Source organism: Pseudophryne corroboree, chromosome 3 (assembly GCF_028390025.1).
Source record: "Pseudophryne corroboree isolate aPseCor3 chromosome 3, aPseCor3.hap2, whole genome shotgun sequence".
In the NCBI taxonomy this organism is placed as follows: domain Eukaryota; kingdom Metazoa; phylum Chordata; class Amphibia; order Anura; family Myobatrachidae; genus Pseudophryne; species Pseudophryne corroboree.
Window position 1 is genome coordinate 678,444,584 of NC_086446.1, and position 21,204 is coordinate 678,465,787.

At 48.1% G+C, this 21,204-nt stretch overlaps 1 protein-coding gene and 1 pseudogene across 1 annotated transcript in view; one reads left to right on the forward strand and one right to left on the reverse strand.

The window, feature by feature from the left end:
* ACTR1A (actin related protein 1A) overlaps window positions 1–21,204 on the reverse strand; it is a 119,917-nt gene that overhangs the window by 76,591 nt on the left and 22,122 nt on the right. The window contains exons 2-4 of the mRNA XM_063961925.1: window positions 9,158–9,222; window positions 9,001–9,076; window positions 8,120–8,245 (exon numbers count right to left, since the gene is read on the reverse strand). Coding sequence (XP_063817995.1) covers window positions 8,120–8,245; window positions 9,001–9,076; window positions 9,158–9,222 — 267 coding nt within the window. The remainder of the gene's footprint in view (window positions 1–8,119; window positions 8,246–9,000; window positions 9,077–9,157; window positions 9,223–21,204) is intronic.
* LOC134895599 (5S ribosomal RNA) lies at window positions 49–167 on the forward strand (annotated as a pseudogene).

Here is a 21,204-nt window from a genome sequence, read left to right on the forward strand (position 1 = left end):
TATTTTCGTATATAGGTGCACTCTCATTGGTGTACTTTCATATAAATTCTCTACTATCATACCACGCTGCCAATGCCCGATCTCGTCCGATCTTGGAAGCCAAACAGCGTTGGGCCGGGTTAGTAAAGGGAGAGGAGACTTCCTGCGAATACCCGGTGTTGTAGAGCAGGGACTATTTCCCTTCCTATGTAAGTTGCGACGCCAACAGCAGTATCACCACTAATTCCTACTTCCATGAGATTCTTTCATATTTGAGGCCTACGACTAATTATTGTGGCTCACGTCAGAAAGTCAGGTCCCTTTGAATGCAGAAGACTATCTATCTTTGAATTTAAGTAGCCCTATTGGGACGTACTTATCAAATAATCCTTATGACCACTCCTTGGTCCCATCAATACAGATATTCTGTACTGGTCAGGGGAAATGGGGGTAAGACGATCAAATGTCTACAACCATTCCAATCACACATTGTGATTAAACAGACCAGAACATTTTAAAATCTTTATTATACCTTTCCTTTATATGGATCAGTTATATGGGTAATTTTGTTATAAACGTCAACATTAAAAGTTATGTTTTAAGTATTTCCTTTTATATGTTATAGGAATTTTCCTTCCTTTCTAAAGAGTGCGCCCACACAAGAGCCTTCTTTATCTCCCTTTTCCCTAGTACATGTACTCTCTGGCTCTGGGCGCACCACCAACTAGGACAACGTCATCTATTTAAGTAAAAAACAGGTGTTTGTTTTTTTTCTTCCTTTTCCTATTTTGGAGTGTTTAATTGTCCAATCATTGGTTTTCTAGTATCAATACTGTATTAATCTGACTGGTGCCCGATCGCCCCCTGTCTAGCCACATATGAGAAAGCCAGAAGAGCCCAACACTGCCCGGGCCCAAAATTAGAACTGGCTCTGCAACCACTAAACCCATTAGTATTGATCGTTCCAGGGCCTCAGTAGCGGCAAAACACTGACGGGCCTGGCTGTGCTTCTATGGCGGCACACCTGGAGACTGCTCAGGGCACACTAGTGTGCCATGGCACAGTGGTTGAAAAACACTGAGTTAGAGGATTTTGAAGAAATAGGAACAGAACCTGACCAAACAGCCATAGAATTCTTTTAAACATAAATATCTGAGAGATCATTCCCTTAATAGAAGTTAGCCATTCCGGCTCAGTAATGGGAATCTGAGACAAGACATTACATTCGTGGGTAGAAGGAATTGATTCCTCTGGAGCATAAGAGACAGAATCCCTTGAGATGGCTATGTGAGAAACATACAGTACACCCACACACACGAAAATGTCAGACAGTTTCCCCCCAAAGTATGCCACAGAGAAACACAGAGCTTGGAGCCAGCACACACACAGCACTTCCCTAGGTAGATATAATACAACTACCTGGCACTGACTGTGTACCATAATAGACTACACAGTAAATTCACAGCCATTTTGCCAGCAGCCTACCTGTGCCTAACTCTAAGAAAAATAATAAAACTAGAAAAACTCCTATGATGCTCCCCTAGCTGTGATCGGCTCCACCTGGCACATTTTCTAAACTGAGTCTGGTGGGAGGGGCATAGAGGGAGGAGCCCACACTGTTAAACTCTTAAAGTGCCAATGGCTCCTAGTAGACCCGTCTATACCCCATAGTACTAATGTGGACCCCAGCATCCTCTAAGACATAAGAGAAATAGGAGTTTAATAAAACACTGACTATGCTTACCGATGCTCAGACCAGACTACACAGTAATAAGACAGGCCAGATAAGTGTTTGGATAGCTGTGATAACTTGTTGTGAGAATATGACCGGGAGAAATGCTCTCAGAAATGAACTTCAGGAGTCACTGACAGAATGCTGCCTGCAGAAGACAGGTTATCCTGGTAGCCACACAGCCAGATAGTGAAAACTGTATATACAGGTCCTGTTTGTTACAAATAAACCATTCCCACCACTTATAGAAAAATAAGAATTTACTTACCGATAATTCTATTTCTCGTAGTCCGTAGTGGATGCTGGGGACTCCGTAAGGACCATGGGGAATAGCGGCTCCGCAGGAGACTGGGCACAAAAGTAAAGCTTTAGAACTACCTGGTGTGCACTGGCTCCTCCCCCTATGACCCTCCTCCAAGCCTCAGTTAGGATACTGTGCCCGGACGAGCGTACACAATAAGGAAGGATTTTGAATCCCGGGTAAGACTCATACCAGCCACACCAATCACACCATATAACTTGTGATCTAAACCCAGTTAACAGCATGATAACAGAGGAGCCTCTAGAAAATAAGATTTTACTCACCGGTAAATCTATTTCTCGTAGTCCGTAGTGGATGCTGGGAACTCCGAAAGGACCATGGGGAATAGCGGCTCCGCAGGAGACTGGGCTCCTGCGGAGCCGCTATTCCCCATGGTCCTTTCGGAGTTCCCAGCATCCACTAGGACGTCAGAGAAAAGATGGCTCACTACAGCAATAACCCGATTTTTTTGGTAACAATAACTATGTACCAGTATTGCAGACAATCCGCACTTGGGATGGGCGCCCAGCATCCACTACGGACTACGAGAAATAGAATTATCGGTAAGTAAATTCTTATTTTCTCTGACGTCCTAGTGGATGCTGGGGACTCCGTAAGGACCATGGGGATTATACCAAAGCTCCCAAACGGGCGGGAGAGTGCGGATGACTCTGCAGCACCAAATGAGAGAACTCCAGGTCCTCCTCAGCCAGGGTATCAAATTTGTAGAATTTTACAAACGTATTTGCTCCTGACCAAGTAGCTGCTCGGCAAAGTTGTAAAGCCGAGACCCCTCGGGCAGCCGCCCAAGATGAGCCCACCTTCCTTGTGGAATGGGCTTTTACAGATTTTGGCTGTGGCAGGCCTGCCACAGAATGTGCAAGCTGAATTGTACTACAAATCCAACGAGCAATAGTCTGCTTAGAAGCAGGAGCACCCAGCTTGTTGGGTGCATACAGAATAAACAACGAGTCAGATTTTCTGACTCCAGCCGTCCTGGAAACCTATATTTCCAGGGCCCTGACAACGTCTAGCAACTTGGAGTCCTCCAAGTCCCTAGTAGCCGCAGGCACCACAATAGGTTGATTCAGGTGAAACGCTGAAAACCACCTTAGGGAGAAACTGAGGACAAGTCCTCAATTCCGCCCTGTCCGAATGGAAAATCAGATGAGGGCTTTTACAGGATAAAGCCGCCAATTCTGACACGCACCTGGCCCAGGCCAGGGCCAACAGCATGACCACTTTCCATGTGAGATATTTTAACTCCACATATTTAAGTGGTTCAAACCAATGTGACTTTTGGAACCCAAAAACTACATTTAGATCCCAAGGTGCCACTGGAGGCACAAAAGGAGGCTGTATATACAGTACCCCTTTCACAAACGTCTGAACTTCAGGGACTGAAGCTAGTTCTTTTTGGAAGAAAATTGACAGGGCCGAAATTTGAACCTTAATGGACCCCCCTTTCAGGCCCATAGACACTCCTGTTTGCAGGAAAAGTAGGAATCGACCTAGTTGAAAAATTCCTCCGTCGGGGCCTTACTGGCCTCGCACCACGCAACATATTTTCGCCAAATGCGGTGATAATGTTTTGCGGTTATATCTTTCCTGGCTTTGATCAGGATAGGAATGACTTCATCCGGAATGCCTTTCTCCTTCAGGATCCGGCGTTCAACCGCCATGCCGTCAAACGCAGCCGCGGTAAGTCTTGGAACAGACAGGGTCCTTGCTGGAGCAGGTCCCTTCTTAGAGGTAGAGGCCACGGATCCTTCGTGAGCATCTCTTGAAGTTCCGGTTACCAAGTCCCTCTTGGCCAATCCGGAGCCACGAATATAGTGCTTACTCCTCTCCATCTTATAATTCTCAGTACCTTGGGTATGAGAGGCAGAGGAGGGAACACATACACTGACTGGTACACCCACTGTGTTACCAGAGCGTCTACAGCTATTGCCTGAGGGTCCCTTGACCTGGCGCAATACTTGTCGAGTTTTATAAACATGTGGAAGACTTCTGGGTGAAGTCCCCACTCTCCCGGGTGGAGGTCGTGTCTACTGAGGAAGTCTGCTTCCCAGTTGTCCACTCCCGGAATGAATACTGCTGACAGTGCTATCACATGATTTTCCGCCCAGCGAAGAATCCTTGCAGCTTCTGCCTTGCCCTCCTGCTTCTTGTGTCACCCTGTCTGTTTACGTGGGTGACTGCCGTGATGTTGTCCGAATGGATCAACTCCGGGTGACCTTGAAGCAGAGGTCTTGCTGAGCTTAGAGCATTGTAAATGGCCCTTAGCTTCAGGATATTTATGTGAAGTGATGTCTCCAGGCTTGACCATAAGCTCTGGAAATTCCTTCCCTGTGTGACTGCTCCCCAGCCTCGCAGGCTGGCATCCGTGGTCACCAGGACCCAGTCCTGAATGTCGAATCTGCGGCCCTCTAGAAGATGAGCACTCTGCAACCACCACAGGAGAGACACCCTTGTGCTTGGTGACAGAGTTATCCGCTGATGCATCTGAAGATGCGACCCGGACCATTTGTCCAGCAGGTCCCATTGGAAAGTTCTTGCGTGGAATCTGCCGAATGGGATTGCTTCGTAGGAAGTCACCATTTTTCCCAGAACCCTTTCATTGATGTACTGAGACTTGGCTCGGTTATAGGAGGTTCCCGACTAGCTCGGATAACTCGCTGACTTTCTCCTCCGGGAGAAACACCTTTTTCTGGACTGTGTCCAGGATCATCCCTAGGAACAGAAGACGAGTCGTCGGAATCAGCTGCGATTTTGGAATATTGAGAATCCAATCGTGCTGCCGCAACACTACCTGAGATAGTGCTACACCGACCTCCAACTGTTCCCTGGATCTTACCCTTATCAGGGAATAGTCCAAGTAAGGGATAACTAAAATTCCCTTCCTTCGAAGGAGTATCATCATTTCGGCCATTACCTTGGTAAAGACCCGGGGTGCCGTGGACCATCCATACGGCAGCGTCTGAAACTGATAGTGACAGTTCTGTACCACAAACCTGAGGTACCCTTGGTGAGAAGGGTAAATTGGGACATGAAGGTAAGCATCCTTGATGTCCCGAGACATCATGTAGTCCCCTTCTTCCAGGTTCGCAATCACTGCTCTGAGTGACTCAATCTTGAATTTGAACCTCCGTATGTAAGTGTTCAAGATTTTAGATTTAGACTCGGTCTCACCGAGCCGTCCGGCTTCGGTACCACAACCGTGTGGAATAATACCCCGTTCCCTGTTGCAGGAGGGGTACCTTGATTATCACCTGCTGGGAATACAGCTTGTGAATGGCTTCCAAAACTGCCTCCCTGTCAGAGGGAGACATCGGTAAAGCCGACTTTAGGAAACGGCGAGGGGGAGACGTCTCGAATTCCAATTTGTACCCCTGAGATATCACCTGACGGATCCAGGGGTCTAATTGCGAGTGAGCCCACTGCGCGCTGAAATTCATTGAGACGGGCCCCCACCGTGCCTGATTCTGCTTGTAAAGCCCCAGCGTCATACTGAGGGCTTGGCAGAGGCGGGAGAGGGCTTCTGTTCCTGGGAACTGGCTGATTTCTGCAGCCTTTTTCCTTTCCCTCTGTCACGGGGCAAAAATTAGGAACCTTTTGCCCGCTTGCCCACGAAAGGACTGCGCCTGATAATACGGCATCTTCTTATGTTGAGAGGCGACCTGGGGTACAAACGTGAATTTCCCAGCTGTTGCCGTGGCCACCTCCGCCTCACCTGACCACTGTCGTGTCCATAACCCTCTACTGGCAGAAATGGACAACGCACTTAGACATGATGCCAGTCGGCAAATATTCCGCTGTGCATCACGCATATCTAGAAATGCATCTTTTAAATGCTCTATAGACACTAATATACTGTCCCTATCTAGGGTATCAATATTTTCAGTCAGGGAATCCGACCACGCCAACCCAGCACTGCACATCCAGGCTGAGGCGATTGCTGGTCGCAGTATAACACCAGTATGTGTGTAAATACATTTTAGGATACTCTCCTGCTTTCTATCAGCAGGATCCTTAAGGGCGGCCATCTCAGGAGAGGGTAGAGCCCTTGTTCTTACAAGCGTGTGAGCGCTTTATCCACCCTAGGGGGTGTTTCCCAACGCACCCTAACCTCTGGCGGGAAAGGATATAATGCCAATAACATTTTAGAAATTATCAGTTGTTATCGGGGCAAACCCACGCATCATCACACACCTCATTTAATTTCTCAGATTCAGGAAAACTACAGGTAGTTTTTCCTCACCGAACATAATACCCCTTTTTGGTGGTACTCGTATTATCAGAAATGTGTAAAACATTTTTCATTGCCTCAATCATGTAACGTGTGGCCCTACTGGAAGTCACATTTGTCTCTTCACCGTCGACACTGGAGTCAGTATCCGTGTCGGCGTCTATATCTGCCATCTGAGGTAACGGGCGCTTTAGAGCCCCTGACGGCCTATGAGACGTCTGGACAGGCACAAGCTGAGTAGCCGGCTGTCTCATGTCAACCACTGTCTTTTATACAGAGCTGACACTGTCACGTAATTCCTTCCAACAGTTCATCCACTCAGGTGTCGACCCCCTAGGGGGTGACATCACTATTACAGGCAATCTGCTCCGTCTCCACATCATTTTTCTCCTCATACATGTCGACACAAACGTACCGACACACAGCACACACAGAGGGAATGCTCTGATAGAGGACAGGACCCCACTAGCCCTTTGGGGAGACAGAGGGAGAGTTTGCCAGCACACACCAGAGCGCTATATATATATATATATATATATATATATATATATATATATATATATATATATATATATATACACAGGGATAACCTTATATAAGTGTTTTTCCCCTTATAGCTGCTGTATTTTTAATACTGCGCGTAATTAGTGCCCCCCTCTCTTTTTTAACCCTTTCTGTAGTGTAGTGACTGCAGGGGAGAGCCAGGGAGCTTCCCTCCAACGGAGCTGTGAGGGAAAATGGCGCCAGTGTGCTGAGGAGATAGGCTCCGCCCCCTTCTCGGCGGCCTTATCTCCCGTTTTTCTGTGTATTCTAGCAGGGGTTAAATTCATCCATATAGCCCAGGAGCTATATGTGATGCATTTTTTTGCCATCCAAGGTGTTTTTATTGCGTCTCAGGGCGCCCCCCCCCCAGCGCCCTGCACCCTCAGTGACCGGAGTGTGAAGTGTGCTGAGAGCAATGGCGCACAGCTGAGGTGCTGTGCGCTACCTTGTTGAAGACAGGACGTCTTCTGCCGCCGATTTTCCGGACCTCTTCTGTCTTCTGGCTCTGTAAGGGGGCCGGCGGCGCGGCTCTGGGACCTATCCATGCCTGGGCCTGTGATCGGTCCCTCTGGAGCTAATGTCCAGTAGCCTAAGAAGCCCAATCCACTCTGCACGCAGGTGAGTTCGCTTCTTCTCCCCTTAGTCCCTCGATGCAGTGAGCCTGTTGCCAGCAGGTCTCACTGAACATAAAAAACCTAAAACTAAACTTTTCACTAAGCAGCTCAGGAGAGCCACCTAGTGTGCACCCTTCTCGTTCGGGCACAAAAATCTAACTGAGGCTTGGAGGAGGGTCATAGGGGGAGGAGCCAGTGCACACCAGGTAGTTCTAAAGCTTTACTTTTGTGCCCAGTCTCCTGCGGAGCCGCTATTCCCCATGGTCCTTACGGAGTCCCCAGCATCCACTAGGACGGCAGAGAAATGGAAGGTTCAGGCTTTTACAGCATATATTTAGTGTCCGGTTAACATCGCATTAAGCAGGTTGCACCCAGGACTTGTGCACAAGTGCTTCCTGGGTGCGACCCGCTTGAGATCCCTTTCAAACTGACGTCCCCAACCCGGCATATTTCCAGGTTGGTGATGTCAGCGGTGACGGGTGCAGAGGTGGCGCTTGGAGAGCAACCGCAGACAATGAATTCCCTTCACTGACATTAGTAAAAAAGTTTATTAAATTGCATATTGAATTAAAATATTATTTTATTAAACCTCTTGACAATGTAAGAATGATTGGCAGTTGTATCATTTTTTGCTGATGTTTTAGGTTTAAAAAAAACAAATAAAAAAACCCCATAATAGAAATATGGAAATCCCCCATTACCTCTTCAGAAAAGGTCTGAAGCTGGTCCTTGGAGTAGACATACTGCCAGATGCGTTCCATATCATTCCAGTCCTTTACAATACCATGCTCCATAGGGTATCGAATCGACAGGAGACCCCTGTGTTCCTAGAGGTAAAATGTTTATTTAGACAACTATACTGCACAACAATCTCCGAATACGAGGCAGAAGAGGCACCATGGGCCTTATGTAATAACCTGCGAGATGCAGGTACGGGCACGATTCCAGCAAGTCTGCATTTTATTTTAAAGCCTCATTAATCTAAAAAGGCAAAACCAGGTTTGTTTTGACTTTTAAATTAATGTCACATTAAAAATATACAAACAGACTTGCTAGAATCGTGCCAGTGCATGCATCTGAGTCTATTACATAAGGCCTAGTGTTCATTCTAGTACCCTGCACCAGTCACAACTTGTGCAATTCTGCTTTCCTGCCTGGAGTGTCGCTCTGCTCTGGTGCTTCTAGCACACTTTGCTCTGTATCTCAGCACTGAGATACAGACCGGAGTGTGCTAGAAGCACCAGAGCAGAGCGACACTCCAGGCAGGAAAGCAGAACTGCACAAGTTGTGACTGGTGCAGGGTACTAGAATGAACACTAAGGCCTCATATCACTGAACTGTCATCAGCGTATACATCAAGTATATACGCTACAAATCAGACCAATGGCTACTTTCATTATCACACATTTGCTTTATGTGCAGATAATATTGGTGCACAATGCATATAAAATTAAGTTTTTAAACCAGATTTTTATAAATTGTTAATTTCAAATTAAACCATACAGCCACAGTGTTCTATAAATATACCGCCAATTAGCCGTGAAATATAAGCCAACTGCACTCCATTTGCTTGCGGCCTTACCTCCGCCTTTGGTCCGATAAATAGATCTCCTTCCAAGGCACCCGCCATGACTCGAATATGCTTAGGCCGCCCCACACTAAGGGAAAACACAATGTGTTACACATGCTTCCCACTACACGCAGGCAATGCACACAACCAGCAGCCATGCAGTACTCACTAGTTTGGAAAACAGTATTTCGGGATCTGATCACCAGCAAATCCAGCTTTTATGACTCCAGAGCCCTAATGACAGAAAAGTTCCAATATCAGTTTAGAGGTTGAGTAAAAAAAACAAACAGACTATAGTGTGGATTCAGAGTAGCATGCGATTCGGCCACACCTGAGGACACACTGCATCCTCTTGTGCCAGGCGTCATCATCAAATCAGACAGATCACTGCATATACACCTCTGCATATCCCATCTACATGCTGACTGCACATGTATCCTACATTCAAACGCCCTGGTCCTGCTCCGGTTATACTCACTTGTCCACAAGCGGAGGGGAGTATGCTCACCTTGGTACATCCGCAGATGCACCCACTTTTAATGTGTGTTTGAATCAGGCCCTGTATGTTTTATTTATTCTAATTATTATTTCTCACCAATGTTACACTCCTAACACACAGCTTCTGCTTCTTATTTATGGAACATTTACAAACACTTTACCCTCTCACTAGTGTGATGCCTTGGGGCGGTTGGCCTGTGCTCGCTTGGGGTATCCCATGCCCTGGACTTGAACCCTAGTGTTAGGGACCCATCAGATGAGGTCACCTAGTCGGGCCCATATATTTTTAGCCAAAAATTATGCTAAGCACCTTAATTTTGCTCTATGTAAAAGCCCCCCATAAAGTAGCAATCAATTGGGGCAATTTGGGTTTATGCAGACGATTGTGTAAATAAATCTGCAATGTATGGGGTTCACAGATTCCAACCAAAACGTGATTGGGATTGGTACATCAGGTTGTCCAACATGTTGAATTTCACAGATCAATTGGGGCTGTAGATTGCTAGTGTATGGGCAACAATCTGCAGATCCGCAGACTGTTTCTAGTAAAGCGATGAGCCTTTCAAGATTGGCAGATCTGTATTTGCTGAAAATTATCTGCAAACCACTGAAAAATATCTGTACTGTATGGGCAAAGTAAGATGGATTGGGGTAACAATATATCTGGGGAAAAATTACAGGATCTGTGAAACAATAAATTGTGATTGCTGATGTATGGGCCCCTTTATATTATAATTACACTATAGAGTGTGCATATGTATTTTCTGTTTTTTCTGTGCGGAACTACAAGTTCCAAGCATGATTGCACCTCATATGTTTTGAATAAAGGTGTGCAGTCCAAGGTTCCCACCACTATATGTTTTAGTTATTTTTCTCTGACGTCCTAGTGGATGCTGGGAACTCCGTAAGGACCATGGGGAATAGACGGGCTCTGCAGGAGACTGGGCACTCTAAAGAAAAGATTAGGTACTATCTGGTGTGCACTGGCTCCTCCCTCTATGCCCCTCCTCCAGACCTCAGTTAGAATCTGTGCCCGGCCAGAGCTGGGTGCTCCTAGTGGGCTTTCCTGAGCTTACTAGTAAAGAAAGTATTTATTAGGTTTTTTATTTTCAGAGAGCTTCTGCTGGCAACAGACTCACTGCTACGTGGGACTAAGGGGAAAGAAGCAAACCTACCTGCTTGCAGCTAGCTTGTGCAAGCAAGTGAAAATCCCTGTGTTATATAGCGCTGTGGTGTGTGCTGGCATACTCTCTCTCTGTCTCCCCAAAGGACTTTGTGGGGTCCTGTCCTCAGTCTGAGCATTCCCTGTGTGTGTGCGGTGTGTCGGTACGGCTGTGTCGACATGTTTGATGAGGAGGGTTATGTGGAGGCGGAGCAAGGGCAGATAAGTGTGGTGTCGCCCCCGTCGGGGCCGACACCTGATTGGATGGATATGTGGAAGGTCTTAAGCGACAATGTAAGCTTCTTACATAAAAGGTTTGATGACGCTGCAGCCTTGGGACAGCCGGGGTCTCAGCCCGCGCCTGCCCAGGCGACTCAGAAACCGTCAGGGGCTCATAAACGCCCTCTATCTCAGATGGTTGACACAGATGTCGACACGGAGTCCGACTCCAGTGTCGACGATGATGAGGCACATTTACAGTCTAAAATGACCAAGGCCATCCGATACATGATTATTGCAATGAAAGATGTATTACACATTTCTGAGATTCACCCTGTTAATACCAAGAGGGTTTATATGTTTGGGGAGAAAAAGCAGCCAGTGACTTTTCCCCCATCTGATGAATTAAATGAATTATGTGAAGAAGCGTGGAGTTCCCCTGATAAGAAACTAGTGATTTCTAAGAGGTTACTGATGGCGTACCCTTTCCCGCCAACGGACAGGTTACGTTGGGAAACAACCCCTAGGGTGGACAAGGCGCTGACACGCTTATCTAAAAAGGTGGCCCTGCCGTCTCAGGATACGGCCGCCCTAAAGGAGCCTGCGGATAGAAAGCAGGAAGCTATCCTGAAGTCAGTGTACACACACTCTGGTACTCTACTAAGACCTGCTATTGCTTCAGCCTGGATGTGTAGTGCTGTAGCAGCATGGACAGATACTCTGTCAGACGACATAGATTCCCTCGACAGGGATACTGTTTTGCTAACCCTGGGCCATATAAAAGACGTCGTCTTATATATGCGGGATGCTCAGAGGGACATTTGCCTGCTGGGCTCTAGAATTAATGCTATGTCCATTTCTGCCAGGAGGGTCTTATGGACTCGGCAATGGACAGGAGATGCTGATTCTAAAAAACACATGAAGGTTTTGCCTTATAAGGGTGAGGAATTGTTTGGGGACAGTCTATCGGACCTCGTGTCCACAGCGACAGCTGGAAAGTCGACTTTCTTGCCTCAGGTTTCCTCACAGCCTAAGAAAGCACCGTATTATCAAATGCAGTCCTTTCGTTCTCAGAAAGGCAAGAGGGTCAGGGGCGCATCCTTTCTTGCCAGAGGCAGGGGTAGAGGTAAGAAGCTGCACCATGCAGCCAGTTCCCAGGAACAAAAGTCCTCCCCTGCTTCCACTAAGTCTCCGAAACTTCAGCAACCAGTGGGTTCGCTCACAGGTGGATCTCTGTGCTGTACAAATTGTATCTCAGGGATACAAGCTGGAATTCGAAGCGACTCCCCCCCGCCGTTACCTCAAATCAGCCTTGCCAGCTTCCCCCATGGAAAGGCAGGTAGTACTGGCTGCAATTCACAAACTGTACCTCCAGCAAGTGATTATCAGGGTCCCCCTCCTTCAACAGGGAAGGGGTTACTATTCCACAATGTTTGTGGTACCGAAACCGGACGGTTCGGTGAGACCCATTCTGAATTTAAAATCCTTGAACACTTATATAAAGTAATTCAAGTTCAAAATGGAATCGCTCAGAGCGGTTATTGCAAGCCTGGACGAGGGGGATTTTATGGTGTCGCTGGACATCAAGGATGCTTACTTGCATGTCCCCATTTACCCACTTCACCAGGAGTACCTCAGGTTTGTGGTACAGGACTGTCATTACCAGTTCCAGACGTTGCCGTTTGGCCTGTCCACGGCACCGAGGATATTTACCAAGGTAATGGCCGAAATGATGATACTCCTTCGGAAGAAGGGAGTTATAGTTATCCCGTACTTGGACGATCTCCTCATAAAGGCGAGGTCCAGAGAGCAGTTGTTGATCAGCGTAGCACTCTCTCAGGAAGTGTTGCAACAGCACGGCTGGATTCTGAATGTTCCAAAGTCGCAGCTGATTCCTACGACGCGTCTGCTTTTCCTGGGCATGATTCTGGACACAGAACAGAAGAAGGTGTTTCTCCCGGTGGAGAAGGCCCAGGAATTAGCATCTCTGGTCAGGGACCTCCTGAAACCAAAACAGGTATCGGTGCATCACTGCACACGAGTCCTGAGAAAGATGGTGGCTGCATACGAAGCCATTCCCTTCGGCAGGTTCCATGCAAGGATCTTTCAGTGGGATCTGTTGGACAAGTGGTCCGGATCGCATCTTCAGATGCATCGGCTGATCACCCTGTCCCCAAGGGCCAGGGTGTCTCTTCTGTGGTGGCTGCAGAGTGCTCACCTTCTCGAGGGCCGCAGGTTCGGCATACAGGACTGGGTCCTGGTGACCACGGATGCAAGTCACTCAGGGAAGAAACTTCCAAGGGCTGTGGCCAAGTCTGGAGACTTCTCTACACATAAATATACTGGAACTAAGGGCCATTTACAACGCCCTGAGTCAAGCAGAGCCCCTGCTTCGAAACCGGCCAGTGCTGATTCAGTCAGGCAACATCACGGCGGTCGCCCATGTAAACCGCCAAGGCGGCACAAGAAGCAGGATGGCAATGGCGGAAGCCACAAAGATTCTTCGGTGGGCGGAGAATCACGTGCAAGCACTGTCAGCAGTGTTCATTCCGGGAGTGGACAACTGGGAAGCAGACTTCCTCAGCAGACACGACCGCCACCCGGGAGAGTGGGGACTTCATCAAGAAGTCTTCACACAGATTGCAAAGCGATGGGAACTGCCACAGGTGGACATGATGGCGTCCCGCCTCAACAAAAAGCTAAAAAGATATTGCGCCAGGTCAAGGGACCCTCAGGCGATAGCTGTGGACGCCCTAGTGACACCGTGGGTGTACCAGTCGGTATATGTGTTTCCTCCTCTTCCTCTCATACCCAAGGTACTGAGAATAGTAAGAAAGAGAGGAATAAGAACAATACTCATTGTTCCGGATTGGCCAAGAAGGACTTGGTACCCGGAACTGCAAGAAATGCGCACAGAGGACCCATGGCCTCTGCCTCTCAGACAGGACCTGCTGCAACAAGGGCCCTGTCTGTTCCAAGACTTACCACGGATGCGTTTGACGGCATGGCGGTTGACCGCCGGATCCTAGCGGAAAATAAGATTTTACTTACCGATAAATCTATTTCTCGTAGTCCGTAGTGGATGCTGGGACTCCGTAAGGACCATGGGGAATAGCGGCTCCGCAGGAGACAGGGCACAAAATAAAAGCTTAAGGATCAGGTGGTGTGCACTGGCTCCTCCCCCTATGACCCTCCTCCAAGCTTCAGTTAGGATACTGTGCCCGGACGAGCGTACATAATAAGGAAGGATCTTGAATCCCGGGTAAGACTCATACCAGCCACACCAATCACACCGTACAACTCGTGATCTGAACCCAGTTAACAGTATGATAAATGCAAAGGAGCCTCTGAAAAGATGGCTCAAACAATAATAACCCGAATTTTTGTAACAATAACTATATACAAGTATTGCAGACAATCCGCACTAGGGATGGGCGCCCAGCATCCACTACGGACTACGAGAAATAGATTTATCGGTAAGTAAAATCTTATTTTCTCTGACGTCCTAGTGGATGCTGGGACTCCGTAAGGACCATGGGGATTATACCAAAGCTCCCAAACGGGCGGGAGAGTGCGGATGACTCTGCAGCACCGAATGAGAGAACTCCAGGTCCTCCTCAGCCAGGGTATCAAATTTGTAGAATTTAGCAAACGTGTTTGCCCCTGACCAAGTAGCTGCTCGGCAAAGTTGTAAAGCCGAGACCCCTCGGGCAGCCGCCCAAGATGAGCCCACTTTCCTTGTGGAATGGGCTTTTACTGATTTTGGCTGTGGCAATCCTGCCACGGAATGTGCAAGCTGAATTGTACTACAAATCCAACGAGCAATCGTCTGCTTTGAAGCAGGAGCACCCAGCTTGTTGGGTGCATACAGGATAAACAGCGAGTCAGTTTTCCTGACTCCAGCCGTCCTGGAAACATATATTTTCAGGGCCCTGACAACGTCTAGCAACTTGGAGTCCTCCAAGTCCCTAGTAGCCGCAGGCACCACAATAGGTTGGTTCATGTGAAATGCAGAAACCACCTTAGGTAGAAATTGAGGACGAGTCCTCAATTCCGCCCTGTCAGAATGAAAAATTAAGTAAGGGCTTTTATATGATAAAACCGCCAATTCTGACACCCGCCTGGCTGAAGCCAAGGCTAACAGCATCGACACCTTCCACGTGAGATATTTTAAGTCCACAGTGGAAAGTGGTTCAAACCAATGTGATTTTAGAAAACTCAATACAACATTGAGATCCCAAGGTGCCACTGGAGGCACAAAAGGAGGCTGTATGTGCAGCACCCCTTTCACAAATGTCTGAACTTCAGGTACTGAAGCCAGTTCTTTCTGGAAGAAAATCGACAAGGCCGAAATTTGAACCTTAATGGACCCTAATTTTAGGCCCATAGACAGTCCTGTTTGCAGGAAATGCAGGAAACGACCCAGTTGAAATTCCTCTGTAGGGGCCTTCTTGGCCTCACACCACGCAACATATTTACGCCAAATGCGGTGATAATGTTTTGCGGTTACTTCCTTCCTGGCTTTGACCAGAGTAGGGATGACTTCTTCTGGAATGCCCTTTTCCTTTAGGATCCGGCGTTCAACCGCCATGCCGTCAAACGCAGCCGCAGTAAGTCTGGGAACAGACAAGGCCCCTGCAGTAGCAGGTCCTTTCTTAGAGGTAGAGGCCACGGTTCGTCCGTGAGCATCTCTTGAAGTTCCGGGTACCAAGTCCTTCTTGGCCAATCCGGAACCACGAGTATAGTTCTTACTCCTCTCCTTCTTATGATTCTCAATACTTTTGGTATGAGAGGCAGAGGAGGGAACACATACACTGACTGGTACACCCACGGCGTTACCAGAGCGTCCACTGCTATTGCCTGAGGATCCCTTGACCTGGCGCAATATCTGTCCAGTTTTTTGTTTAGACGTGACGCCATCATGTCCACCTTTGGTTTTTCCCAACGGTTTACAATCAGGTGGAAGACTTCCGGGTGAAGTCCCCACTCTCCCGGGTGAAGGTCGTGTCTGCTGAGGAAGTCTGCTTCCCAGTTGTCCACTCCCGGAATGAACACTGCTGACAGTGCTATCACATGATTTTCCGCCCAGCGAAGAATCCTTGCAGCTTCTGTCATTGCCCTCCTGCTTCTCGTGCCGCCCTGTCTGTTTACGTGGGCGACTGACGTGATGTTGTCCGATTGGATCAACACCGCCTGACCCTGAAGCAGAGGTTTTGCTTGACTTAAGGCATTGTAAATGGCCCTTAGTTCCAGAATGTTTATATGAAGAGATGTTTCCATGCTTGACCACAAGCCCTGGAAATTTCTTCCCTGTGTGACTGCTCCCCAGCCTCTCAGGCTGGCATCCGTGGTTACCAGGATCCAATCCTGAATGCCAAATCTGCGGCCCTCTAGAAGATGAGCACTCTGCAGCCACCACAGGAGAGACACCCTTGTCCTTGGCGACAGGGTTATCCGCTGATGCATCTGAAGATGCGATCCGGACCATATGTCCAGTAGATCCCACTGAAACGTTCTTGCATGGAATCTTCCGAATGGAATCGCTTCGTAAGAAGCCACCATTTTTCCCAGGACCCTCGTGCACTGATGTACTGAGACCTGTCCTGGTTTTTTAGGAGGTTCCTGACTAGCTCGGATAACTCCCTGGCCTTCTCCTCCGGGAGAAACACCTTCTTCTGGACTGTGTCCAGAATCATTCCTAGGAACAGTAGACGTGTCGTTGGAATCAGCTGCGATTTTGGAATATTTAGAATCCACCCGTGCTGACGTAACACTACCTGAGATAGTGCCACTCCGACTTCTAACTGTTCCCTGGTTCTTACCCTTATCAGGAGATCGTCCAAGTAAGGGATAATTAAGATGCCTTTTCTTCGTAGAAGAATCATCATTTCGGCCATTACCTTGGTAAAGACCCGAGGTGCCGTGGACAATCCAAACGGCAGCGTCTGAAACTGATAATGACAGTTTTGTACTACAAACCTGAGGTACCCTTGGTGAGAAGGGTATATTGGGACGTGGAGATAAGCATCTTTGATGTCCAGAAACACCATATAGTCCCCTTCTTCCAGGTTCGCTATCACTGCTCTGAGTGACTCCATCTTGAATTTGAACCTTTTTATGTAAGTGTTCAAAGATTTCAGATTTAAGATTGGTCTCACCGAGCTGTCCGGCTTCGGTACCACAAACAGCGTGGAATAATACCCCTTTCCCTGTTGTAAGAGGGGTACCTTGATTATCACCTGCTGGGAATACAGCTTGTGAATGGCTTCCAAAACTGCCTCCCTGTCGGAGGGAGACTTTGGTAAAGCAGACTTCAGGAACCGATGAGGGGGAAACGCCTCGAATTCCAGTTTGTACCCCTGTGATACTACCTGTAGAATCCAGGGATCCACTTGCGAGTGAGCCCACTGCGCGTTGAAATTCTTGAGACGGGCCCCCACCATATCTGAGTCTGCTTGTAAAGCCCCAGCGTCATGCTGAAGACTTGGCAGAAGCAGAGGAGGGCTTCTGCTCCTGGGAAGCGGCTGCATGGTGCAGTCTTTTTCCCCTTTCTCTGCCCCGGGGCAGAAAAGAGTGGCCTTTTGCTCGCTTGTACTTATGGGAACGAAAGGACTGAGTTTGAAAAGACGGTGTCTTTTTCTGTTGATGTGAAGTGACCTGGGGTAAAAAGGTGGATTTTCCAGCCGTTGCCGTGGCCACCAGGTCCGATAGACCAGCCCCAAATAACTCCTCCCCTTTATACGGCAATACTTCCATGTGCCGTTTGGAATCTGCATCCCCTGACCACTGTCGCGTCCATAACGCTCTTCTGGCAGAGATGGACATAGCACTGACTCTTGATGCCAGGGTGCAAATATCCCTCTGTGCATCACGCATATATAGCAATGCATCCTTTAAATGCTCTATAGTTAACAAAATACTGTCCCTATCCAGGGTATCAATATTCTCAGTCAGGGAATCCGACCATGCACTACACATCCAGGCTGAGGCGATTGCTGGTCGCAGTATAACACCAGTATGTGTGTATATACTCTTTAGGATATTTTCCAGTCTTCTATCTGCCGGTTCTTTGAGGGTGGCCGTATCAGGGGACGGTAACGCTACTTGTTTAGATAAACGTGTGAGCGCCTTATCTACCCTAGGGGGTGTTTCCCAGCGCGTCCTAACCTCTGGCGGGAAAGGATATAGTGCTAATAATTTATTAGAAATTAGCTGTTTTTTAATCGGGGAAAACCCACGCTTTATCACACACCTCATTTATTTCATCTGACTCAGGAAAAACTATTGGTAGTTTTTTCACCCCCCACATAATACCCTTCTTTGTGGTACTTGTAGTGTCAGAAAGGTTCAATGCCTCTTTCATTGCTGTGATCATGTAACGTGTGGCCCTGCTGGACATCACGTTTGTCTCGTCACCGTCGACACTAGACTCAGTATCTGTGTCTGGGTCTGTGTCGACCCACTGAGGTAACGGGCGTTTTAGGGCCCCTGACGGTGTCTGAGACGCCTGGACAGGCACTAATTGATTTGCCGGCTGTCTCATGTCGTCAACAGTTTTTTGCAAATTGCTGACATTATCACTTAATTGTTTAAATACAATCATCCAGTCAGGTGTCGACTCCCTAGGGGGTGACATCACTAACACAGGCAACTGCTCCGCTTCCACCTCATTTTCCTCCTCATACATGTCGACACACGCGTACCGACACACAGCACACACACCGGGAATGCTCTGATAGAGGACAGGACCCCACTTAGCCCTTTGGAGAGACAGAGGGAGAGTCTGCCAGCACACACCCAGCGCTATATATATATATATATATATATATATATATATATACAGGGATAACCTTATATAAGTGTTACTCCCTTATAGCTGCTGTTAATATATTTATTTGCTGCCAAACGTGCCCCCCCTTCTCTTTTTTACCCTGATTCTGAAGCAGGACTGCAGGGGAGAGTCAGGGAGCCGTCCTTCTAGCGGAGCTGTGAGGGAAAATGGCGCTTGTGTGCTGAGGAGATAGGCTCCGCCCCTTCACGACGTCCTTATCTCCCGCTTTTTTGTGTAAAATGGCAGGGGATTAAAATACATCCATATAGCCCAGGAGCTATATGTGATGTATTCTGTTTTGCCACCTAAGGTATTCTGTTATATTGCGTCTTAGGGCGCTCCCCCCCCAGCGCCCTGCACCCTCAGTGACCGGAGTGTGAAGTGTGCTGAGAGCAATGGCGCACAGCTGCGGTGCTGTGCGCTACCTTAGTCTGAAGACAGGATCGTCTTCTGCCGCCGATTTCACCGGACCTCTTCGTCTCTTCTGGCTCTGTAAGGGGGACGGCGGCGCGGCTCCGGTGACCCATCCAGGCTGAACCTGTGATCGTCCCTCTGGAGCTAATGTCCAGTAGCCTAAGAAACCCGATCCACTCTGCACTCAGGTGAGTCCGTTTCTTCTCCCCTTAGTCCCACGATGCAGTGAGCCTGTTGCCAGCAGGACTCACTGAAAATAAAAAATCCTATACTAAACTTTTATTCTAAGCAGCTCAGGAGAGCCACCTAGATTGCACCCTTCTCGGCCGGGCACAAAAATCTAACTGAGGCTTGGAGGAGGGTCATAGGGGGAGGAGCCAGTGCACACCACCTGATCCTTAAGCTTTTATTTTGTGCCCTGTCTCCTGCGGAGCCGCTATTCCCCATGGTCCTTACGGAGTCCCAGCATCCACTAGGACGTCAGAGAAAAAGGCATTCCGGATGATGTTATTCCTACGCTGATAAAGGCTAGGAAGGACGAAGACAGCAAAGCATTATCACCGTATATGGCAAAAATATGTTGCTTGGTGTGAGGCCAGAAAGGCCCCTACAGAGGAATTCCAGCTGGGTCGATTCCTGCACTTCCTACAGTCAGGGGTGACTATGGGCCTAAAATTGGGGTCCATAAAGGTCCAGATTTCGGCCCTATCCATTTTCTTTCAAAAAGAACTGGCTTCACTGCCTGAGGTTCAGACGTTTGTTAAGGGAGTGCTGCATATTCAGCCCCCTTTTGTGCCACCAGTGGCACCCTGGGATCTTAACTTTGTGTTGGATTTCCTGAAATCCCACTGGTTTGAGCCACTTAAGACCGTGGAACTAAAGTATCTCACGTGGAAAGTGGTCATGCTGTTGGCCTTAGCTTCGGCTAGGCGTGTGTCGGAATTGGCGGCTTTGTCATGTAAAAGCCCATATCTGATCTTCCATATGGACAGGGCGGAATTGAGGACTCGTCCCCAATTTCTCCCAAAGGTGGTATCATCGTTTCATTTGAACCAACCTATTGTGGTGCCTGCGGCTACTCGGGACTTGGAGGACTCCAAGTTGCTGGACGTAGTCAGGGCTTTGAAAATATATGTTTCCAGAACGGCTGGAGTCAGGAAGACTGACTCGCTGTTTATCCTGCATGCACCCAACAAGCTGGGTGCTCCTGCTTCAAAGCAAACTATTGCTCGCTGGATCTGTAGCACGATTCAGCTGGCTCATTCTGCGGCTGGATTGCCACATCCAAAATCAGTAAAAGCCCATTCCACAAGGAAGGTGGGCTCTTCTTGGGCGGCTGCCTGAGGAGTCTCTGCTTTACAGCTTTGCCGAGCGGCTACTTGGTCGGGTTCAAACACCTTTGCAAAGTTCTACAAGTTTGATACCCTGGCTGAGGAGGACCTTGTGTTTGCTCATTCGGTGCTGCAGAGTCATCCGCACTCTCCCGCCCGTTTGGGAGCTTTGGTACAATCCCCATGGTCCTTACGGAGTTCCCAGCATCCACTAGGACGTCAGAGAAAATAAGAATTTACTCACCGGTAATTCTATTTCTCGTAGTCCGTAGTGGATGCTGGGCGCCCGTCCCAAGTGTGGACTTTCTGCAATACGTGTATATAGTTATTGCTTAAATAAGGGTTATTGTTATGAGCCATCCGTTGAGTGAGGCTCAGTTGTTGTTCATACTGTTAACTGGGTAAGGTTATCACAAGTTGTACGGTGTGATTGGTGTGGCTGGTATGAGTCTTACCCTGGATTCCAAAAATCCTTTCCTTGTAATGTCAGCTCTTCCGGGCACAGTTTCCCTAACTAAGGTCTGGAGGAGGGGCATAGAGGGAGGAGCCAGTGCACACCAGATAGTACCTAATCTTTTCTTTAGAGTGCCCAGTCTCCTGCGGAGCCCGTCTATTCCCCATGGTCCTTACGGAGTTCCCAGCATCCACTACGGACTACGAGAAATAGAATTACCGGTGAGTAAATTCTTATTATAATGTATATACTATACATATTCCGCATCACTTTACAGAGAACATTCAGTCATTCACATCAGTCCATT